General features: G+C 46.5%; 2 protein-coding genes and 1 long non-coding RNA gene across 6 annotated transcripts in view; 2 read left to right on the forward strand and 1 right to left on the reverse strand.

Annotated features, from left to right (window-relative positions):
• Positions 1-8758, forward strand: part of cactin (cactin, spliceosome C complex subunit) — a 38846-nt gene extending 30088 nt beyond the window's left edge. The window contains exons 15-19 of the mRNA XM_065453538.2: positions 960-1127; positions 2211-2294; positions 4547-4597; positions 7296-7358; positions 8277-8758. Of these exons, the coding sequence (XP_065309610.1) occupies positions 960-1127; positions 2211-2294; positions 4547-4597; positions 7296-7358; positions 8277-8402 (492 nt within the window). The 3' untranslated portion in view covers positions 8403-8758. The remainder of the gene's footprint in view (positions 1-959; positions 1128-2210; positions 2295-4546; positions 4598-7295; positions 7359-8276) is intronic.
• Positions 4688-16939, reverse strand: lin (protein lines homolog). 3 transcript variants are annotated; one of them, XM_065453546.2, is made up of 9 exons: positions 16484-16939; positions 16240-16394; positions 15500-15785; positions 13504-13739; positions 12455-12630; positions 12236-12327; positions 11308-11479; positions 10286-10651; positions 4688-4909 (listed from the first exon to the last, which is right to left on the reverse strand). In XM_065453546.2, the coding sequence occupies exons 1-9, from the start codon at positions 16590-16592 to the stop codon at positions 4876-4878; spliced, it is 1626 nt and encodes a 541-aa protein (XP_065309618.1). In that variant the 5' UTR covers positions 16593-16939; the 3' UTR covers positions 4688-4875. The 3 variants fall into 3 exon arrangements, with proteins under 3 accessions (XP_065309618.1, XP_065309627.1, XP_065309637.1); XM_065453565.2 differs by lacking the exon at positions 4688-4909 and adding an exon at positions 9967-9988 and having other exon boundaries at positions 16484-16938; XM_065453555.2 differs by lacking the exon at positions 4688-4909 and having other exon boundaries at positions 9012-10651; positions 16484-16937.
• LOC135919712 (uncharacterized) overlaps positions 16290-24725 on the forward strand; it is a 103090-nt gene continuing 94654 nt past the window's right edge. For both annotated transcript variants that reach the window (XR_011512320.1, XR_010570037.1), the window contains exon 1: positions 16290-16427. This is a non-coding gene — a long non-coding RNA (uncharacterized lncRNA). The remainder of the gene's footprint in view (positions 16428-24725) is intronic.

Here is a 24725-nt window from a genome sequence, read left to right on the forward strand (position 1 = left end):
ACCGTCGGCAGTACAAAGGCAGGCTTACGTTTTCGCCGCAGGTTCTTGTGGCCAGTCACGCTAGGCGCTTACACTGCGCCAGCTGAAATGCCATTCCCTCTAGACGTGCGCACCGTGCCTGTGAACGCTGCTGTCTTAGAAGCATGCACAGAACGATCCCCAACCTGCACGCCACCTTGAACGGCTGTCTGCGACCGTCGACGAAGCGGCGTGGGCACCTTTTTCTCTGGTGCCATGCATTGTGGGTCAGCGCGACGAACGCGCAGATGGAGCAAGAACCATTTCGACATCAGCACGGCAGACCGCGTTGGCCGTGTCCGGTTACGTTGGCTGTGCCACTGCTTCAAACTATAGACGTTGTTGTTCTCACCAACGTGACATAGTATGCTTGCACGTACACACGTGCTCACATTGCGTCAGACTTTATACGCACCCTAACTGAGCAATTTTTTTTTCTGGCTTTGATTATTTTGAATTTTGTACAATTCGAACTTTTTAGCATCCCCGTAGAATTCAAGTTAACGAGCTTTTACTGTATTGTAACGTGTGTGTGTTGTGTTAGTGTAAATTAGCTTGACACCATTTAAGCTTTCAGTGGAAGCAGCTCATCATCTTTAAGAACGACAGAAAGCTGAGCTAGTTGGTAAGGATTCATTATGCAAAATAGAAGTGAGGCGTGAGGCGCCTCACTTCTATTTTGCATAATCATCATCTTTGCATTCATTTTGTGAGATACAATCTTGCAGTTCCCTTACATTTCAAAATTGTGCGCGCATGCATACACATATGTGTGTGTGTGTGTGTGTGTGTGTGTGTGTGTGTGTGTGTGTGTGTGTGTGTGTTTGTGTGTGCATGTGTTTGTGTGTGCATGTGGCCTGGAGAATTATGTGCTGAGCTTACATGTCTGTTGCAAATGGCAGGACCACACTGTGATGCTAACACTCCTTTTGTCTATGCAGAATTTGGGTGGGACAGAGGCCGAGCAAGCGTTTGAGCAAGAGGCCCGGCGAGGCATGAATGCGGATGAGTCTTCATTCAGCGTGGAATCGCCTCTCCAGGACAAGACGTACCTCTGGTCGGACAAGTACCGACCACGCAAGCCCCGTTACTTCAACCGTGTTCACACGGTGTGTATGCTGCTACCTTTGTCGCTCAACCTGTGTGAGAGGCCTCGTGAAGTGTGACACCTCACCATCATCTACTGCATAGCAGTGCACTGCAGGCATCACACAGCCCATGCACAAGGCGATGTACAGGGTAACCTAGAAGCATTCATGCCAAAATCTGTCATGTGTCACAACCAGGCATTTTACATGCCTCATAGCTTTTTTTTGTAACTACATCGAAAAATCGTGTTGCTGTTGACTGCACCAGATTTGACGATTTCCAAAGCTTAAAGCAGTATGAAAAATCTGTGAAAACTAAATAGCGCACGGTGGTGTGCTCTGTGTTGTGATGCACAATCTGCAACTGCAAAGACAGTAGTACTTAGTATAAAAACGAAAACATGAAAAGTTTGGTATCTGCACTGCTTCAAGGCAAACCACAAGTGCAAAGGAAGCTCCTGCAATGGTATCATTAACGCACACCTAGGGGGTATTCTGTAAGTGTCCATATAGTGGACATGTCCATTTCGTCTGCTGCTGAAGTTCTGATTGGCTGGGCGGGGGTAAGCGTCAGAAGAAAACGGGCACCTTCAGCCAATTAGCACTTCAACAGCAGACGAAATCGACATGTCCACGTCCACTGGGTGGACACTTGCAGAACAGCTCCTCTGTATGCAATTGTACAGCAGCAAAGAAAATAAGTGCAATCCTAAAGACACAGAAAGGTGCCCTTATGACTGCATTACTTAATTGGCGTGAATTAACAAACTCTTTTTAACATCACAACTAAAATTTTCTTGCTTCTCATTGAAGTAAAGGTAAAATGGATTATGGTTTCACACACTTCTCCAAAAACTGCATAATGTAACCCTAATGTGTAGTTTGTCATGGCCACTGGACTATTAGAATTCCTGTCTCGCTGACAGTTAGTCATCGCTCACAGTGCCCTCAGCCTAATTTTGGTTCTTGCTAAAATCTTGATAAAGTTCAGCAGTTTCTGGAGAACCAGGGGCCTTTGCATGCATAATTTTTGGCTTCATGATTGCTTCATTTTTCTGAGGCAGTGGCACTAATGTCAGCATCTCCTTACATTGTCACTGCCAGGGCTTCGAGTGGAACAAGTACAACCAGACTCACTATGACATGGACAACCCACCTCCGAAAATTGTCCAGGGCTACAAGTTCAATGTAAGGCTGCATGTTGTCTTTTGATTGTATCAGATAGAGATCTGGGTATGTGCATAATATGTGAAAATTGTTCACCACTGTTTTCAAGCAACAGGATAGATGAAAAGTACCGTAATGCAAAAGCTAACAACATGAAACGTGTAACAAAAAGTATTTGATCATGAAAGTAAGCAACCATTTTTCAGCAAGAATCAGACCCTTAATTACTTCCTGGGCACTCCAATGGCATGTAACAAGTCACGGCTGTCAGTGTTAAAGGATGGCACTGCTATAACTGCATGTGTGGCAAGCGATATGCGAGCACCGCCAAGGCATCGCTTTGGTGGCCCTAAAAGGGAGCCTTTTAAAGAATGTGAGAAGGTTGCCGCGGCAGCCTGTCAGCTTGAGAAATCCAGAAGGAACGTTAAGCTGAGATCACCACAAGCATCTTTCAACATGCTTCTCACTGGCTTGCTTGCACAAGAAAACCCTATGTCCGTCAGCCTTGCATGCTTTAAGCAAAGCTTGCCGACATCCTTCTCCAAGGCATCCAGGTGCTCTACGTAGTGCAGTGGAAGGTGCCTCGCAAGAACGAAGCCCCGCAGGGTCTGAACTATCTGCTGGGCCTCCTGTGAGGACAATGTTGAGGCAGCCTGCCCTACCGCGTCATCGTTGCCGCCGTTGCCGTCGCTATCCGATGCAAGCACAATCGCGACAATCACCTCATCAGGACTCACTGGCTTGCTTGCACAAGAAAACCCTATGTCTGTCAACCTTGCATGCTTTAAGCAAAGCTTGCCGACGTCCTTCTCCAAGGCATCCAGGTGCTCCACGTAGTGCAGTGGAAGGTGCCTCGCAAGAACGAAGCCCCGCAGGGACTGAACTATCTGCTGGGCCTCCTGTGAGGACAACGTTGAGGCAGCCTGCCCTACCACGTCATTGTTGCCGTGCCCTACCACGTCATTGTTGCCGTCGTCGCGGTCGCTGTCCGATGCAAGCAAAGTCGCGACAATCACCTCATCAGCTAGAAGCACTTAGTTTCCAAATCTATAGCCGTGCGCTTTCTTTTCACTGGCAACGATTGCCGATAATCAGCAGGCGGATCAGCTATCTTCCGTTTTGGCGGTGAGTCAAATGAGGCTGAGAATCCGTGTGGCCAGGAACAATTTTAACGCAACCAACAAAGATGAACGCCAGCGATTAAGCTGTTTGCAGAACTGTGCTGAATGAGGAGCCAGTGGGCAACAAGCGAGCAGCGCAGTTGGCACGGTCCATTCGTGTTTCGGAGGGTGGTGCGGCGTAGAGCTATGGGCATAGCCCATTTGTGTTCAGAAGGGTGGAAAGGTGACAGGAAAGAGGCGCGTGAAGAATGCTGGAAAATGAGCTCGCAGCGGCTGTTGGAGCAGCAAGCCATCGTGCAGCGGCTCGAATTTTTCATTTTCTTTTTTTTCTTTTCAAGGATGTCGTATTTCACTACCTTTCATCTCGGACACGCAGCAGCAAGACTTCACTCATTATATCTGGTAATGCGGCATTGGGGCATTGTAGTAAGCAGGTTATTTCACCATGGTAAACATACAAAAGTTGACGATGCAGCAGCTTCTCATTGTTATAACCAATATATTGTTAAAATTGGTGTCGTTATAAGTGGATTTGGCTGTATAACACTGGACCTTTCGGTGCTTCCAGCAAGTGACAGCACATGCGCGGCCACGTCCGGCTGTTGCTGCTGTTGGAACATTCAGGGCGGCTGTATTTAGAGTGTACTAGTGGCATTTATAGATTCTTGAAAATTTTCAGCTATGCCTCCTAAGCATTGTTAATCTTGCAGCAAGGTTTGTACAATACAAGAGCCAGGCCAGTCCAATATGGTTAGCAGCTTTGTAGTGTTTTATGGTTATTTGCTTGCCAAGATTTCTTCTTTGCTGTTTTCATTTGTGCACAAAAAAAGTTTGCTTAACTTATTGTTTACTTGATGTATATATTCTTTAATCTGTTGAACATAATGTTGCTTTAAAGTTTAGACCTTGAAAATGCCTTTCCAGGGCCTTGGAAAATTGTAATAAATACCTGCAACTTTTTTTCCTTTTTCACAAGAACTGCTGCAAACCCTGCATCCCAAATTACTGAATTTCTATGGTACAACATTGGCAGTGCCTTGTCTGTGCTGTGGCTCATATCAGTAGTGTTGCTATGTGTTCAGTATGTATTCGCCCACCCATTGGTCAGCGTTTCTGCTACTCACTAGATACTTTTGCTGCCTTCTTTTACAGATTTTCTACCCTGACTTGATAGACAAGAACCAGACACCGGAATACTTTCTGGTAAGTGCTCTCCTTGCTGTAATAGCAAGCCAGTTTGTAATGTGAACTCCGGCTGGCATACTGGGATAGACCAAGAACTTGATGTGTATACTAAATAAGGCTGCGCATGAAATGCACACATATTTATTTACTTCAAAGAAGTGCAAACTGTCATTCAACGGGTGACTGGTACTCCGCCACAGACTCTTCGGCACTTTCTCTGGGCTTTTTGTTTATGCTTCACTTGCGTTCCACCAACTATGGTAGTACTGTAGCGCCAGTTAATTCTGCATTCTCTGCTAATTTTGCACCAGCTTCAAAATGTCTGTGTTCCTGTAAGACAAAGGTAAAGTAGTAAGTTAATGCACACTCTACATCTCCTTTTATTTTACTTTGTTTTTATTTGCTGTGAATTGCAAACAGTTAATGAAGCCCAATTAGGTAAGCTAGGCCACTGTGAGTGACGGTATGTTAGTAGGATCATCAGGTTGCTTCATACACATAAATGACATCGTATCAAGTTATTTTTATCGCCCTTGCACGGTTATGCGCATGGCAGCGATGTGGCAAAGTTGTAAATATTTGAGGAGCTAAAATCAATATGTAGTTTTACTCCAGGCAATAATGGCCGCTGTCTTGCATCAAGCTAAGATTGCAACAACGAAGAGCGAACATAAATTATAATAGCTGCCTTTCAATTCAGTGTTATGATGTCCTCCGTCTAAAGACTGCCGTGTCCCAAATGATGTTACCCTATTTAGCTTCCTTTTTCTAGCAGCAAATGAAAGTACAAAAGTCAGGCAAAATTAATTCACTGTAGTGGCACCAGAACCACATATTAAAGCAACATGCCTATTCGCGTAAACACTAAGCAAGAGTATTCCAATTATCGCAGTTGTCATAATGCAGTTATCGTAATATGAAACATATGATGTGATATGAGTGCATGCTTATGGCTCTTCTTTCAATTGCCGAGTGATGTTCACACCACCCCAACCCCGTTCATGTTTCGCGGTGTCACAGAGATTGCGTATTTATCAACCCATCATGACAAGTCACTAAAGCGCAGCAGTATTCACATCTCACTGCTACCACTTCATTTGTTTAAAACAAAGTAAGCATGCTTTTTGTGATGTCCTTTAAACACAAAGCTATAATAATGTTGATATGATTGTGTTGCAACAATAACACATAGCACACTTGACACAGATATTTGAGGATCTTACTACAACGCAGTGACGACAGCCGAACCCTAAATGCTTTTGTACACCTTTAAAAAATTCAGACCAGCATTTATGACTGTGCTACGGCCATGGAAGAAGCGGTGTTTTATGGATATTCACGCTGTACACGCACATGTAAGCACATAGTGCCTAGCAGACGACACGCGGCACAATCCACAATATCCATGGTTCAGCCAGTGCCTGCCAGGCAGTGAATCTGCTCAATCTCACGCCAATTGCACTTACTATTCAAGCTTACCTTAATACACTAGAACCGCACTATAGTGAAGTCACATCTGACATGAAAATACCTTCGTTGTAAGCATAAGAGTTTATGCACGTTACAACGGACCTGTGTACAACAGACTTTCGGATATAACGGACCACATTTCAACCTTAGTTTACTCTACCTATTTTATTAATCCAACGAAGCTTGCTTTTAATGGGCCATGCTACAACGGACTGTCGGCTGCAGCGGCATATAAAACGGACTTTTGCCGTGTCGACACGGACTAGCAATTGATTTGCAAAGGTCAGCCGACCATCACAGCTCAATGTTGTGTGCGCGAGGGAGGTAGAAAAGTGGGGCAGAAGCGTGCCGGCACGCACAGGCTTCCGTGCATGAGGCACGAGTGGGGGTGGCGAGGGAAAGAGGGTTTCTACTCTGGCGGCTGCTGTTAACCATGCAGGCGCCGAATCTTGAAAGCGATCTGCGATGTGGACAAAGTGCGGCCAATCCTGGCAGCTTTGTATGCACTGTGCTTTCGATGTTCGCATTGAAGTGAGAGACGGCACAAAGGTCAATTCGCTCGCTGTTGCTGCTGCGCTTCCTCACTCCGTTTTGACAGCGACTTTCCCCAATCATCGAGCAAGATCCGTTCATGTTCAGCTGTGTGTGCATGACACGTGCTTGTTAATTTAGTTAGTAAGCTAATGTTTACTACTTTATACAGCCGATAAAACTAATATCCTTACTTTGCATAGCTGTTTACTAATTTGCTATCGCAATCGATGCTTCGCCTTTCGGGCAAAACTGCTACTTTCTTTCTGTTTATTTTTTTACTTTGGACATTCGTCATTCACTCTTTGCAATAATGTTGTTACACATCATGACCAAGGTTTCGGAAGTGAGGTGTTTCAAATGTTACGGACTTGAGATAAAACTGACATTTTTTGTCGGATTATCAGGGTCCGTTGTAACGAGAGTCAACTGTATGTTTGTTACAGACCGATGTCAGTGAGAAACATTTAGATTTACCTTGTTATATCCAATAATTCATTATATTTGTGTTCGTTATATCAAAGTTCAGCAGTATTCCTCTTTTTGTGTCCCTATAGAACAAGCTTTGTTTCTAGAAGAGCAGCTACACACTGCACTGTCATTTTCACAACTGAGTGTGCACACCGTACAAGATTAGCAACCTGTCATCAGTGCCTCAGACTACCACTTTGGTGGGCTGGTTACATAACTGTGTCATCTGCTTTGCCAATTTCAGACTCCCATTGAAGGCAACAAAGACTTTTCCATTCTACGGTTCCATGCGGGACCCCCATATGAGGCAAGTCACATCCTAGTTTAACCTGTGCCCTGCCACAATGCTTTATGAGCATGTGTACTTGTTTCTCATATCACCCTTAAGAACTAGTACAGATAACTGCCATGTCCTGTTAGCTCCATAATGGAACACTGTTGGACCTTTGATCGAAGCAGAATTCATCGAGGTAACACCTACCAAACGCACAAACTGAACAGATGTCTCAGTCAGGTTTCTGAAAATAGTTGCCAAGTATTTTAGTTACTAGATGCATTGCGCAAAGTTTCTCATGTTTATAAGAGGGAGCTATGCAAATTTGCAAACATTACGAGAGGTTAATGGCAAGAAAATCCTAACATACTTGTAGTTTTACTTTTGGTCAGCACAATCCATTAGTGTTCTTCACTGTATAATTTTTCTTTATACAGCGAAGCTGTTAAGGGCTACTTTCCCCACTATCGTGTCCACGTGTGGAAAAAAATCCCGAAGATAGTGCAATGCCAGACCGACCCGCGGCATAGGTGAAGCAGGCGTTAAGCACTCCCCATACGTGCATCGATCCCGAAGATGGCGCAATGCCGGGCCAAACCACGACAGAGGTGAAAGAGGTGTTAGGCACTCCCCATACGTGTGCCCATCCCAAAGATAGCACAATACCAGGCTGACCCACAGCGGAGGTGAAGCAGGCTTTAGGCACTCCTCATACGTGGGCCGATTCCGGAAATAGTGCAATACCGGGCTGACCCGCGGTGGAGGTGCAGTTTGCTATTAAGGGGCCCACATACACAGCTTCGCTGGTCATCCTTCTTCACAGAGTGGAACGACACTGAGTTTTTCTTGTTTCATGTTATGTGTACTACATCTGCTGTTTGCTCTTTATAAAGGTCATGACATCTATGTTTTGTGGCACCGTCTAAATCAGCCTGTTGTTGTCTTTTACAGGACATAGCCTTCAAGATCGTTAATCGCGAATGGGAGTACTCATACAAGCGTGGATTTCGCTGCCAATTCCACAACAACATATTTCAGTTGTGGTTTCACTTCAAGCGTTACCGTTATCGACGATGATAGGCCACCACATCGGAATAATTTGCTTCTGTCCATAAAATTATGTAAATATATTACGAACACTCGCCTGTCTCGGTGATCATGTAATAAACACAAATGTTTTACTGTAACGAGTTGTCTTTGTCACTAAAATTGAGTAGAGCTTTCAGGGGACGCAAGGCAAGAATAGGGTTTAGTGGATTGGCCATCACATGTTGCTTACATAGCAGTCACATGGAACTGACGTCATGATGAAGAGGGTAATAAAGATTATGCAGATCTCACGCACTGTGGGAATCAATATCGGCAAAGTTTTTTTGTGCTGTTTGCGGCGGTGATGTTTATGGCATACGACAGTCGTGATTTGATGTTAAATGTTACCTTGCGTGCACCACTTGCATTTGTTAATGTAGTATGCAAAACATAGAGTGAGACCTATTTGCTTGAGGCGTTGTTGTGTGCTATAGTTTATAGCCTGCGAGATTAGCACTGTCATTGCCTCACACGGCGCATCGCATCGTGGCTTAAGTGTTGATTTGCTGGATGGCCACTTGCGCATTGTCCTCTTGACACTGTGGTGCTTTAATGTGGTTTTGCATGTGCACGTCCTGCGTAAATTATTCACATGGACAAAGTTGCACAACATTTATTTTTCAGAAATAACAGAACCGTGCCATACTGTACCTTCAATTAAAATTTTTACCATTTGTCCACAACTGTCACCATGTCTAGTAGTAGCATTTCATTTCTTGAAGAGACCACAGACAAACCACGCTTTCTGACGGCGTCTTTCCCTTCTCCTGCAATCCTCATGTATGTATGCGAGCTGCCACTGGTGAAGAGTGGCAAGGCTGTGATTCACTTGTTTCATCATGCCGTTGGCTTCGCGTATTCTCTGTCTCCTCGTTCTACTCTACCATTCTATCGCCCCTCTGGGCTGTTGTGTGTGAGTACAAAGTTAAATGCTGCAGCTTTTTGAATGCTTTTGCAGGGGCTCACACATAAGTGCACCCGTCCAGAGGGCATTGTGGCGACGCCTAGAGAGCTCTCATTGAAGTCTCAGACTCCTCTCCCGCGCCCCGGCCATGTACATAATATGCATTCTCAACTCCCCCAACCCGACAGGGCATGCAAGGTAACAGCAGCAGCAGTAGAAAAGCTGAAGGAAGAGGCAAAGAATGCTTTGCTTTAAAACAAATGTTAGCCTGCTGTTGCCACTCAGGATCAAACTTATGTCACTGCTACAATACAAATCTGGCAATCAGGTGTACTAAGCTGAACTATCGCACAAGTTACTCTCAGTAGTTGGTGCAGGGTTTGTAGCATGCAAAATGCCAACAGTGTGATGGTGCATGTGCTATTGGCACAACTATATTTGGCACGACTACATTGCCGTAAGTATGTGCCAGTGGGGACGAGGTTGAAGTAGCGTGGGTTTTTGGGTTAAACATGGAGATGAAGTTGTTGGTTTTCTTTGACAACTGATAAAGTATTTGTTGGTGGTGCTGCTCTGTGTCCTCATTGATCCCACATCGTTACAATATATTTTGAAGGCAACAGCAGGCAGTACACTTACATGGCACAGCTTATGCTTGCAAGTCTAATCCCTGTAAAATAGAAGTTGTTTGACATATAGTGGAGCAGACGATAGAGAGAGAAGTTGTGGAACAATAGAGGAAGATGGGCAAAGGGGAGCAGCGAGACAAAGTGAATATGAGCTATGAGAAGGTGTGGTTGCCAGTCAGATGGCCCAGAAAGTAAGAGTCACACAAGTGTTCAAAAATGAATCGGCAACCATTATCCGGCGAAGTCGGCTCTTTGCCACTGCAGGTTTCAGCGATCGTGAAGTGAAACAGAGATCTCCCCAAATGTTTTATGAAACACCTTCATAGATGTCTTCACACCTTTCAATCAGCCTGACCAGAGGAGCTACACTGAAGGGCAGAAGGTTATGTTTCTGTGTCATTTTCTCCAACTTCATCCGTGTCCTGACGAGAGTTGCCATGGTGACATCAAGCTGCGCAGATGCCTCTTGGCCAGATGTGTCGTGAACTTCACTGCTAACAGACAGTTCATCGTGGCACTTCACAAAATTATCCCAGTCAGAAAGCAACAGCTTGAGGTAGCGCACAAAGTAAAGCAAGGCACAGGTTTCCTGGGATGTCAAAAAGTCAATCAAGGTGACATGGTCATTTCCTAGTGAGCCAAGAAACTTCAGGAACATCCTGTGTGGATCTGCGATCATTGTGGTTGCCATCCAGATGGAAGGCCTGAAAAGCAGACACATTTTGATGAACCTGATTAAGGAGTATTAGTTTCTTCTTGGCTACTGAAGAGTACTAGAACAGGCACGATAACTGTAAGCTGAATTGTGATGCAAGAGATGGCACATCTTGTGTGTCTTTTTTCGTGATTCAGCTAAAAGATTTTCATGACGATGTACCAACTGGTTCGGAATCGGATAGTGTGGTTGGTATGCAGTCAGAGGCAAAGTTGTAAGTATCCAAGAAAGTGGACATTGTCAGCTAGCTTCATATAGTTGTTTCCTTGGACATGTTTTATGAATTGAAAAAATTATTTTGCTTTAGCACCTTGGCAGATGGTGTGAAAACTTGTGTTTATATTGCAATACAACACACTTCTGCTTTTATAAGTTAAAAAAAAAGAAGGTAAAAACAGCAAGATATGAGATGTGTCATTTGATTAATCCTCAGAAAGTGACAATATGTTTGAAAAGTTTTGCCTTGGAGGACTTAGTGCAACTTATACACTCACCATGGCTTACTTTATAGAGAGAAAAAGAAAGGAAAAGTGACTGTGCATTTGTAACTTTCAACTATAACATTGTCCTTACTAGTTTGCTCAGTACACTTCACAATCCAGCTTAATGTAGCCATTAATTGTAACCATTTGACAGACTACTCACTTGTGTAAGTGTAAAAGCAGTTCACTGAGGAGGCACTCCATTAGCTGATCATCTTGCTCCAGGAACAACTGCACAAGACAGTCTGCGTCAGGCACACTGGCTACTGCTCCTGTTTTTGACCGAAGCCAAGTAAGACCAGCTTCTAGGGCTTTCGGCAGGCCTTCCTGCATGCCTGCATTTAAAAAAAGAGTCAATTTATCAAATCTAAATTATGGGGCTTAATGTCCTGAAACTGCACCAGGTGTTATGAGGGACACCTCTGGAATAATTGAGACTACGTGGGGTTTTTAAATGTGCACCTAAATCTAAGTGCAGGTGCTTTTTCTGTGTTGTGCCCCCATCAAAATGCAGCAGCCATAAGCAAGTATTGAACCTGCATTCCCATGCTCGGCATCACAGCACCATAGCCACTGAGCCGCCACTATAGGTTTAACAAAGGGTCACAGATGTGGCAGGTCAGTTCTGCAGAGAACTGCAAGGTGGAGGAAAGTTCAGAAAGGGAAGAGTTGTGATCCACCGGTCTGTAGAATGAAGCTACAAATGAAACCCATGCAGGTTTCTCATAAAGCAAGCTTTGCAGTTGGGAAAAAATTTGTTCTGCTTTGGGTATTGAAGGCAGGTCTAATGCCTTTCCAGTGCAATCACTCTGCTCTCAGAACTAACCAGGAAGCTTGTTTGCAGAGCAAGGCTTAATTAACTGACAACTCAAAGCACAGAGACGGTGAATATGGCAAATCAAACATGTATAAATACACATGGTGCTGATGGTCACAAGAACTGGTCCAGCAATGGCATCCGGTTGCACAACTAGCCAAAAGTTAAGAACTATAATGCACACACAGAAACGAATTTAAGAATTTCAGTCTCGGTTGTAATGGGTTTATCGGCAGTAACAGCAGCATCAGGTACAGTAAATTTTGGCACTCACCTTGCATAAGACATGCTGTGGAAGACTTCATGAGGACAAGCATTGCCAGTCGAATCACCCTGCTGTCTCCCTGAGACAAGGCCAGGTTTTGCCTGACAAGGAACGAAAATTTTGCAGAAGAGCGTGTTCACAAACAGACTGATTTCTATTGCCTATACACAGTGCCACTGTGCACGCGTCGGTTGCCTGAACTTGAATTCACAGGGAAGAAAAACTCACTCTGGGTACTTGCAACTAGGCTCCCTGTTGGTTCCTGCGAAACCGCAAAATCCAGTTCGACAGTGTAGCTGGTCAAGCCAGCCTCTATGCACAGCCTCTATCACTTGCTGTCCAATAAGAGGCACCCACGGCGGAACTTTGGAAAAGTTTGCTTCTTCAATGGCAGGCTGTAGACTCTGAAAATCAATTGACGTAAAATCACCAAAGTGATTCACTCCATTGCAAAAGATTTCTTTGCATTGTACCACGATAAGTGACAGTGAAGGTTAAAATAATGCAAAATTATGAAACCTTATTCTGCAGATGTGTGCATCCGCATAATGATATCATGCTGTATTATGCATACAGGAATGACTGATACAGAGTGCTGTGGATACCACGAAATTATCAGGCATCTGTTCTGCATCTGTCCTCATTGCAACAGGCAGCATCTCTTTTTCTATACACTTTTTGCAGCTGGACTCCTGAATGTTTTCAAAGATGAAGATTCAGGTACCGTGACAAGATATGCTGCTGGCACAAGAAGCAGTTCACATGCTTCCACACCAGCCTTAGCGACTGTCTGTGGGCATCCTATGCAACCTCTTGTCTGTGTGCAGTGTTCACTCTCCACTCCTTTCTGTCACCTTTTCCATACCCTCATGTAAAGTAGCAAGTGGGTGTTAATCTGGCTGAGCTCCCTACCTTCCCTCATTTTACTGCAACAGCAGTTGAAGGCCCGAAATTGGGTTTGCTATGTCCATCCATCTATCTGTCTGTCTGTCCTTCTTGCCGAGTCAACAACAGTGCATCAAACCGCCATCATAAAACCACTTCCTCATTCTGAGCTTATGAAAAACAGAATTTTCGAAGAGCGTTTGTTGAATGAATGGAGAGTGTTTCTTTCTCCTGTCTCCTTTATGCATACTTGAGAGGTTGTGGTATGTTTCCATTTGCTTCAAGTAGTTGGCATTTTTAAGTGCAGCAAATAAATTTCTGAACTAGTCACATGTACTGTAGTGGGTAGCTTGAAACAAAGGATGCATGGCACAGCGGCTGCTCTTCCTTACCCTGTCCAGTATTTCTAGCACGGTTCTTGCCGCAAGCGGATCTTCTCCCGCAGACCACTGCACAAAATGCTGAGGTAACAAGCCATCTAACACCTCCATACTGGGGCGGCACTGCACTAGTTTGAGCCATAGGCATAGTGTGGGGTACAAAGTGTTGTGTGATGCTTCATTCTGAAGACATGGCAACATGTTATGCAGGTACTTCTCAGCAGCAGACGAGATGCCGAAGGAGAAACCTGAAATTGAAATACCGACCTTTAGTAAAAAGTTGTGCATAAGTGGAATCAGTGCAAAATGAGTGTACTCATGAAAGCAATAGAAGAACGCCCTCCTGATGTAGCAGATTCAGAAAAAGAGAAAAGTTAGCATCCCACTGAGGACATGAAGCTTCCTGCAAAAATTACGAAAGCAGTCTCTGGTGCTGCGATCATTCAGCCACCATGGGAATGATGGGTAGCATACAGATTTGTCTAATCTTCATGCTTAATAGCTTCGAATGTTCTCGTGGTATTTCTTTATTGCAGTTTATCTGCCTTTAGCAGCCTAAATTTTCAAGTAATATCTTAATGCAATTGGCATTTTTTGGAAACTTCACCTAGTTTTTGGTGCGTCCGATGATGCCTATTCACTCCAACTTGGGTCACTGGGTAGCACTTCACCTAGTTTTTGGTGCATCCGATGATGCCTTTCACTCCAACTTGGGTCACTGGGTAGCATAGGCTATTGGGTAAAGCACCAGGCTGCTGTGCTGAGTGAACTGGTTTCGAAACCTACCTCTTTCATGCCAATTTGGGTCACTGAGTATGTGACACTGGGTGTGTGCCACTCTTCAATGAACCTCCTTCACGCCACCTTGGGTACGTGCCACTTTTCAATGAACCTCTTTCATGCCAACTTTGGTCATTGGGTATTATCTGAGGCTTCATCATTATCATCACATGCTGCTCTTCAACGAACCACTTTAACACCAATTTGCGTCACTGGGAATAAGCCTCTGGGTATGTGCCACTCTTCAAGGACAAAAAAACATCCTTTCAGATTTCTGCGGTGCTGGGTGGGAATTCAACAGGTGCCATAAATATTCACACAATTTTGTCTGAATATATTCACCGTCTGGTGGTCATAGCAGCGTTAGATGGCGCAGTGTGTCCAGAGGGAATAGCGAGAGAGCAGCGCTGTTGAAGTACAAGTCTCATATGTAACACACTTCAGCAATGGTAAAACGGTATGTCAGTGTTAATGCTAATTGCACTGACACCGACAGTCACCCTGAGATGCTTTTTGCCAAATGTTTTTCTAAACGAACAAAAGCAATATGACTCTGCACATCTACCTGCATAATTATTGCTAACTGTAGCATTTTTATTGCAACACTTTGTTGAATAATCAACTTGCAAAGTCACGTTGCTGAAAGCCAGACGTATGAAGTTTAGCAAATCTAGGCACTATGCATCAATCCCATGCTGGCTAAACCTTCATGTTCCTGTAGACACTAGTGCTGCATTTCCCTCTCGTAACTTTAGTAGAGAACTCTAAGGCTGGCGATACCTTTTCTGCTCACTACTGTAAAGTTTTCAAAAATACCCACAGGTCTCGACTTTTGTTTCCCCAATGACACCTCCAAGGCACTTACACTGATGTCCCTGCAAGGGCACCATTAATGTGTAGAACTGCCTTTCATTTACTTTTCTCTCTCTAGCTTGCAAAGTAGCACCATGGTACTAATTCATCAATACTTTGCATGGAAAGGCACATAATGTTTCTAGCGATCTCTTAGGCTATTTTGCACACAGACAAGGAGTTGAAGATTTTAAAAAGTACAGCAGCTATCTCATGTCTAATATTTTGTTTATGTGGGTTAATAGGCTGCATGCCGACAGATGTGAAATTTACAAAGGCTTCACACCCAGACTACATGCTGGTGTGCACTGCTTCAATCGCATGACTCAAGAATTAAAATTTATGAGACTTGTGATTGAACATGCACATGATATACCATCTAGACTGGCTGCTTGCATGGTAGGCGCTGCCGGTGCGGGACAGCTTGTATCGGTCACTTCTTCAGGATGGCTGCTTCTGATGTCTGCAGTCAACAGGAATGTGATCAGCTGGCACAATCGTGTTTTCTCGTTAACTGGAAGTGTGCCCAGAGTGTCGAGGCGCTTGTCAAGTGCTTCAAAGAAAGCTTCCTGTAGATCCTTGCTGCATCTCGCCAAGGAGTCGAGCGTGAGCAGGCAACAGTGGGCGACAAACTTGTCTGGGGACAGCAGCTGCAGACTTAACTGCACAACACAGATGCGACAAGACAATTAACTTTGTATTTTTGAAGGCTACCAATGTTCAATTTTAGAGAATACGAGCAACGATGATACTCGATTCATTCTCATAATGTCCTATGCTTTGGCAAAAGACTTAAAAAGTTGTTCCTTTCGACTGCATTAAAAAGAAATGAAATGAGTGAACGAGTGTTTGTGCGTGTTTATTCTCCAAGCATGCACGCACACGCGGTGCGTTGACGCTTTCACACAGCACACACATCATCAACTCCCCCCAATAAATTCTTCCGAAAGTTCCAAGTAGGGTCATATTCCCTTTTAGCTTTGTTTCTCTAGCAATTTTACTGCCAATTTCTTCGCAGAACGAAACGTAATTTAACAAAACAGGAAAAGCATAAATACGCGGCTGTTTGCCAGCGCAAATAACCCTCCCTCGAAGAAACGCCGCGAGAGGCCTTACCAAGTTTCCCCCAATTTCTTTTAGCACAAGAGTGGCCAATGCATCCTGGATGCTCGGGCATATCGCCTTCATTTGCGATGACTTCCGTAAGGCTTCTGACATCGTATACAAGACAGTCAACCCCAGTAGAGTCTCTTCCTGCAGCAGCTTGCCTCCTGTAAAGATGTTGACGATTTAGGTGCGCCTGGGTAAGTATGACAGCTTTTATTCTGGATATTGACATGCATGAGTTCATGATTCCTACCTAGTAAGTCAACAAATTCATGGTCGACCAATGAATTCAGCTCTTGCTTTATTTCGCAAGTGCATCCCATCAGCAGCCGTTCATGCACATTTTGAAACCGGACAGCCATGTCTCAACAGAGCATTTTTCAATGCTCCATGCGTGTCGTGAATTATCCGTGCTCGGCGACAGAAGTTTCATTTACTGGCAGTTCTGGGAGCTTCAACACTGTTCCGATAACTCCATTAACAATTCCCGCTTTGACGGTTTAGATCACCGTGGTTTCGACGTTTCGACTCATTTTCGACTGCTTCAACTTGCAAGACGTGGGCGCAGCCATACTGGTTTTCCGTTGTTGCCGGATCACTTGATCGACTATGCCAAGTGCGACGCTGAGAAGAAAAGAAAGTTGTACTGAAGCCGCTCCGAAACGTTTTCTGCCGACTACTTTACGGGAGAGCTTCGATCAAGGGGCCTGCTGGATGAGATGGAAAAGCATGGCGTTGCCATAGCCTAACGTTTATCATATCGGTACGGTGATTGAAAAAAAGTCCCTCTTAGCACCTGCCATTTCAAGAACGTTCCCTTAGATTTTGTATTGTCATATAAATATCTTGGTATACACATTACAAATAACTCAAATTGGACCATTCATATTGTCACGTGGTCGTGACGTCAAAGAAAACAGTAGAAGTACTGTGAAAAGCAAAGCTAGCTTTTATTGGGCGAACCTGTGCCCACAAAACAGGCTACACTTAAAGCACAACGAGAGCGGCGAACACAGTCGGCGATCGTCGTAAATCTGATCAGCGGGTCAAGCGCGTCGGCTTTTATACAGCAATCATCGAATGTTCCAGATTAAACGTTGGGATCCGCATGCCTTCTAAAATGTTCTACACCATTCGTGTCAAGCGATGAAATCAGATAACACAACGTTCGGCGACAACAGACAGCGGATAGAAGCATCGATAACTTTCCAGAAACTTTGGATACATGCAAGCACGTCCCGCGCTGTGCGATAAGATTTGTTAGGCGGTGAAACCTGGTCGCCCGATAAATATAAATACACGTGTCAATACCCCCCTCTTAAAAAGCATCGTCCCGATGCTACAAAGAGAGCGAAACACAAAGGGACACTTATTAAACATGAGTAACAAAACAACGAAAAGAAATAAAGTCCAAAGGTCAGTTACGCGAAGTCCCAAAGTTCGTCAACGCTGGTGGTACGACTTGAGCCGCACAACGTGGACAATTTCAGGTCGTGAGCGGCGCCGCTGTGACAGCGAAATGCCGTCTGGCACGACCTCGTAGTCCAGTGCACCAATACGTCGGATGATCTTGTACGGTCCAAAATAGCGACGCAAAAGCTTCTCGCTCAGTCCTCGTCGGCGTATAGGGGTCCAAACCCAAACACGGTCACCGGGCTGGTACTCGACAAAGCGTCGTCGGAGGTTGTAGTATCGGCTGTCGGTCTTCTGCTGGTTCTTGATCCGCAGGCGGAGGAGCTGCCGGGCTTCTTCGGCGCGCTGGAGATAGCTAGCGACGTCAAGATTTTCCTCGTCAGTGACGTGCGGCAGCATGGCGTCGAGCGTCGTCGTCGGATTCCTGCCGTAAACCAGCTTAAACGGCGTGATCTGTGTTGTTTCTTGCACCGCCGTGTTATAAGCGAATGCTACGTACGGCAGGACGGCATCCCAGGTCTTGTGTTCGACGTCGACGTACATCGCTAGCATGTCGGCGAGGGTCTTATTCAGCCGCTCCGTAAGACCATTCGTCTGCGGGTGGTAAGCCGTTGTCCTCCTGTGCCTTGTCTGACTGTATTTCAGAATGGCTTGGGTGAGCTCCGCTGTGAAGGCCGTTCCTCGGTCGGTGATGAGGACTTCTGGGGCGCCATGTCGCAGCAGGATGTTTTCGACAAAGAATTTCGCCACTTCGGCTGCGCTACCTTTCGGCAGTGCTTTTGTTTCAGCGAAGCGGGTGAGGTAGTCCGTCGCCACGACGATCCACTTATTTCCGGTTATTGACGTCGGAAAGGGTCCCAGCAAGTCCATCCCGATCTGCTGGAATGGTCGGCAAGGAGGCTCGATTGGCTGTAGTAATCCGGCTGGCCTTGTCGGCGGTGTCTTGCGTCGCTGACAGTCTCGGCATGTTCTGACATAACGGGCGACGTTGGCGGTCAGGCGCGGCCAATAATACTTTTCTTGTATCCTCGATAGTGCCCGGGAAAATCCGCGGTGTCCAGCGGTCGGATCGTCATGTAGGGCATGCAATACTTCTGGACGAAGTCCTGACGGGACAACAAGAAGGTAATTGGCGCGGACTGGCGAGAAGTTCTTCACGAGTAGACTGTCTTGAAGCGTGAAGGAAGATAATCCGCGCTTAAATGCCCTGGGGACAACGTCGGTGTGCCCTTCCAAATAATCGACGAGGCCTTTAAGTTCCGGGTCCGCTCGTTGTTGTTCGGCGAAGTCTTCCGCGCTTATTATTCCAAGGAAGGCGTCGTCATCCTCGTCATCTTGCGGCGGCGGGTCAATGGGGGCGCGGGATAGGCAATCGGCGTCTGAGTGTTTTCGTCCGGACTTGTATGTTACGGTGATGTCGTATTCTTGTAGTCTGAGGCTCCACCGTGCCAGCCGTCCTGAGGGATCCTTTAAATTCGCTAGCCAACACAAGGCGTGATGGTCGCTGACGACTTTGAATGGCCTGCCATATAAGTAAGGGCGAAATTTCGCTGTAGCCCAAACGATGACGAGGCATTCCTTTTCGGTTGTAGAATAATTGCCTTCCGCTTTTGACAACGACCGGCTAGCGTAAGCTATCACGTGTTCATGTCCATCTTTTCTCTGGACCAGGACGGCGCCGAGGCCTAGGCTGCTGGCGTCAGTGTGGATTTCGGTATCGGCGTGATCGTCGAAGTGCGCAAGTACGGACGGCGACTGCATGCGTCGTTTGAGTTCTTGAAATGCCTCGGCCTGCGGCGTTTCCCACTTGAACTCGACGTCGCATTTAGTTAGCTGCGTCAGCGGCTCAGCGATGCGTGAAAAGTTCTTGACAAATCGCCTGTAGTAGGCACACATGCCAAGAAATCTACGCACTGCCTTCTTGTCGATGGGCTGTGGGTACTTTGCTATGGCAGCTGTCTTCTGCGGGTCGGGGCGGACTCCAGATTTGCTGATGACGTGGCCTAAAAATAGAAGCTCCTCGTAAGCGAAGCGGCACTTTTCCGGCTTCAGAGTAAGTCCTGATGACCTGATGGCCTCTAGTACTGTTGCCAGCCGCCTAAGGTGAACGTCGAAATTTCCGGCGAAGACGACGACGTCATCCAAGTATACGAGACAGGTCTGCCACTTCAATCCTGCTAAAACCGTGTCCATCACGCGCTGGAACGTTGCAGGCGCCGAGCACAGTCCGAATGGCATAACCTTGAACTCGTAGAGGCCGTCTGGGGTGATGAAGGCGGTCTTTTCGCGATCTCTTTCGTCGACTTCTATTTGCCAATAGCCAGACTTTAGGTCCATGGACGAGAAGTATTTAGCGTTGCAGAGCCGATCCAATGCGTCGTCTATCCGTGGGAGGGGGTATACGTCCTTCTTCGTGATCTTGTTCAGACGACGATAATCGACGCAGAAACGTAGGGTTCCGTCCTTTTTCTTTACCAGAACAACAGGGGATACCCACGGGCTTTTCGACGGCTGGATGATGTCGTCGCGCAGCATTTCGTCGACTTGTTCTCTTATAGCTTCACGTTCTCGCGCCGAAACTCGGTAAGGGCTCTGACGGAGTGGGCGAGCGCATTCCTCGGTGATTATGCGATGCTTGGCGACTGGTGTTTGTCGAATCCTCGATGACGTCGAAAAGCAGCCTTTGTATCGTCGGAGCAGACTTCTGAGCTGCTGTTGCTTAATCATAGGGAGATTTGGATTAATGTCGTAGTCTGGTTCGGGAACCATGGTCGTCGGGGTAGATGCGGCGGAATCCGAGAGGACAAACGCATTACTTGTTTCCAGAATTTCCTCGATGTACGCGATCGTCGTGCCCTTGTTGATGTGCTTGAACTCCTGGCTGAAGTTTGTCAGCAACACTTCAGTTTTCCCTCCATGCAGTCGAGCGATCCCTCTTGCGACGCAAATTTCATGGTCTAGCAGTAGACGTTGGTCGCCTTCAATGACGCCTTCTACGTCAGCGGGTGTTTCGGTGCTGACCGAAATAACGATGCTGCAGCGAGGCGGGACGCTCACTTGATCTTCGAGCACACTCAAGGCGTGGTGACTACGAGGGCTCTCCGGCGGCATTGCTTTATCTTCCGACAGCGTTACTGACTTCGACTTCAGGTTGATGATTGCGCCGTGTTGGTCCAGGAAGTCCATACCGAGAATGACGTCTCGTGAACACTGTTGGAGGATAACGAAGGTGGCAGGGTAAGTCCGGTCATGAATAGTTATTCTTGCCGTGCAGATCCCAGTCGGCGTGATGAGGTGTCCTCCAGCGGTGCGAATCTGAGGGCCTTCCCATGCGGTCTTAACTTTCTTCAACTGGGCGGCGATGTGTCCACTCATTACGGAGTAATCGGCCCCTGTGTCGACTAAGGCAGTGACTGCGTGGCCGTCGAGAAGCACGTCGAGGTCGGTTGTTCTTTGTCTGGCATTGCAGTTAGGTCTTGGCGTTGGATCATGGCTGCGTCGTGTTGAACTGAGGTTGGAACGTCGCGTCGTCAAGTCGTCTTTCGTCGGTGTAGTTTTGGCTTCCAGACTTCGTCGGGACGGCGGCGTGTCGTTATGTCGTCGAGATGGTCTCTTCGTCGTCTTCGTCGGCGGCGGAGGATCTTCGTCAGTTCGACGAACAGCAACCGCACCTCCATCGGTTGCTGCTTTTAGTTTTCCGGGTATGGGCTCGCAGAGCGGCCCCGGGCTGGGCCAGTGTATGGACGGCGCTGCGGCGACTCAGAGAAAACTCAGCCACAGTCTTTGGTGGGTTACGAATAAGTCCGGCGAAAAGGTCTTGCTTGACGCCGCGTATCAGGAAGCGAACTTTTTTCTCCTCCGACATTTCCGGGTCGGCGTGCCGGAAAAGACGGGCCATCTCCTCCGTGAAGATTGCGATCGTCTCGTTTGGCAGCTGCACTCTGGTTTCTAGTAGAGCTTGGGCTCGCTCTTTTCGCACGACACTTGTAAACGTGTGCAAGAAGCCGCTTCGGAAAAGGTCCCACGTCGTTAAGGTGGCTTCCCGATTCTCGAACCACGTCCTGGCGGCGTCTTCCAATGCGAAATAGACATGCCGCAGCTTGTCGTCGCTGTCCCAACTGTTAAACTTAGCGACCCTCTCATACGTTTCGAGCCAGGTATCCGGGTCCTCGAATGTTGATCCGCGGAACGTCGGAGGTTCCCTGGGCTGCTGCAGCACGATGGGGGATGCTGGGGCTGCCATTGGGGTTGCCTTGTCCACAATCTTCTTGGTCTTCTCAGGTAGAAGTCCGTGCTCCGGGGGCAGCTGTTGAAGACGGCGGCTTGCTCGGTGTTCCGGGACGGCGCTGGTGTTGTCTTTGCGGTCCGGGCTTGTATTACGGCTTGTCGGGGGCGTCCGGTACATGGACGTAAAGCACCTCCACCAGATGTCACGTGGTCGTGACGTCAAAGAAAACAGTAGAAGTACTGTGAAAAGCAAAGCTAGCTTTTATTGGGCGAACCTGTGCCCACAAAACAGGCTACACTTAAAGCACAACGAGAGCGGCGAACACAGTCGGCGATCGTCGTAAATCTGATCAGCGGGTCAAGCGCGTCGGCTTTTATACAGCAATCATCGAATGTTCCAGATTAAACGTTGGGATCCGCATGCCTTCTAAAATGTTCTACACCATTCGTGTCAAGCGATGAAATCAGATAACACAACGTTCGGCGACAACAGACAGCGGATAGAAGCATCGATAACTTTCCAGAAACTTTGGATACATGCAAGCACGTCCCGCGCTGTGCGATAAGATTTGTTAGGCGGTGAAACCTGGTCGCCCGATAAATATAAATACACGTGTCATTACAGTACGTCATTAACAAAGCTAACCGCATGCTCGGGTACTTACGGCGCAACTTTTTCAAAGCATCGACTGCTTTAATGTTGCAGCTTTACAAGACTCTAATACGCTCGAAACTTGAATATGCATCTGCAATATGGGATCCCAGACACGTTAATCTCATTACGTTACTTGAACTAGTACAAGGTAGCTCTACCCGTTTCATTATTTCTAATTATAACCGTGCTGCGAGCATAACCTCAATGAAAACTAATCTAGCACTTATTCCACTCGCTAACCGCCGCAAAATTGCCCGCATTTCGCTATTTCATAAAAATTTTAATCACACTACGCTTCACGACGATTTCATCCTACGGCCTCAGTACATTTCAAACCGCGTCGATCATCGCAGTAAGGTAGGAATTGATTCCTGTCATACGAAGTCCTTCTTTCAGTCTTTCATCCTCCGTACCTCTCAGGAATGGAACCACCTTCCCTCAAGTATCGTAGCCATCACCGATAACAAACTTTTCCGCGAAACATTATCTAACATTGTATATTCAGGGGAATCATTGTATTAACAGAACTGACTGCACTGTTTTGTTTGCTTAAAGAGACCCTGAAACGATTTTGACGATTTTCTACAAACATACTGAGTCGTTAGAGTGGGTCCTTCTGATCATTAATTGACACATCTAATTGCTCCGCGTAAAGCGTGTAATTTATTATAAGGTTTTAAAAATGCACATCGCTGCCGATCGCAGCACGCTGCTCGGCGGAATTTTAAGCCGCCCCTACCCATATGACGGAAATCACCCATATGACGTCAGTGGGGCGAGCTATCCGATTGGCTGAGCAGGGCGCGTGATCGATAATTTTTCCAACTTTATGGTAAACAATTGATCTTCGTAATAGTTGGAATGTTAGTTAATTTGTTTTTGTAAAAAGAAAGTAACATAAAGGGAAGGCACAAGAACAATTTTTCAGTACACTTTAGCACTTCCGGCAGACAGCAAGCGTCGTCTGCTTGTGTTACAACGTACTCCATTTTGATGAGAGCTCCGCGGTCAGAGTCGGTCTCAGTCTTTTCGCGAGCACTATGATTCGACTTTGTTGCCTTGTGGACTGCAAACCTAGCGACTGGCAATATGTCAAGCTGCGACATCGTGTCCCTCTACAAGGCAGCATACGAGCTAACTGGCTGCTGCGCATCGGACTGCCGCTATCCGATCAATGCCAGGATTTGCGCGTTTGTGGCCGTCACTTTACACCGGAAGATTACTAACGCAATAGCGTTTGGCGAGTCCGGTATTAGGGCAAACGCAAGCGCAAGGGGACAGGGTCTGGCCGGCTGACTGTGCTGGGATGAGCCATGAGATGAGCAGAAGGGCAAATGTGAGTGGTCTGCACGGTGCAGCCACCTGGTGGCACAGAGCTCAACCATACACAGTAGCAGCAACAAAGTGTAGTCTTCTTTGCTGCTGGTGTGGATTTTTCGCAGGAGTGTAATCATCAACACCTTGTTTTTATAAATGTTTAGAAAGTTTTACACTTGGTCAGAGCAATATAAGCGCTTTGTTTGACTGGTTAAGCGCTGCGCCAACAAGTGTCTGGACCGTGCTGACCGATCAGGCTGCTCACGTACGTCTACGCTAAAGTTCCTTCATCCGCTTGAGTTTATGCCACCAGTCATTAGCCGAATGACCAGCTTGCCTGTGGTTACCGGAATACCGGACACATTCGGCGCTACGACAGAATGCTCGCAACGCACGCTGCTTCGATAGCTCTTGGTCGACGGCCAAGCGGCTAGCGGAGAGGTCTCGCGCGGGAGGGGGCGTGCTCCAAAACAACCGGAAGTGGACAATGTGACGTCGCATCGTGACGCAGTGCCAGTGAAGGTGGAGTTTAGCGCCACTCGCTCGGCGAGCGAGTTGAGGGGGAAAAGCATGGCTAGGGAGGAGGGTAGCTTCTAACCGCTTGTAGCTCCATTAATACGTAACGCTTCGCTTAAGTTGTGGTGCGAATGTTCTAGTTAAGCTGTACCCTACGCGCCTACAAAATTTGTCCGAGCCGTTTCAGGGGCCCTTTAATACTACTACTCTGTAACCACTCCCCTCTTTAATGCCATATTGCCCTCAGAGTATAAATAAATAAATAAATAAATAAATAAATAAATAAATAAATAAATAAATAAATAAATCTCTTTCTCAACGTTAACAAAAGCTTTGTGCTCGCATTTTTATTAAAGGACTCATATAT

This window comes from Dermacentor albipictus, chromosome 2 (assembly GCF_038994185.2).
Source record: "Dermacentor albipictus isolate Rhodes 1998 colony chromosome 2, USDA_Dalb.pri_finalv2, whole genome shotgun sequence".
NCBI classification, from domain to species: Eukaryota; Metazoa; Arthropoda; class Arachnida; order Ixodida; family Ixodidae; genus Dermacentor; species Dermacentor albipictus.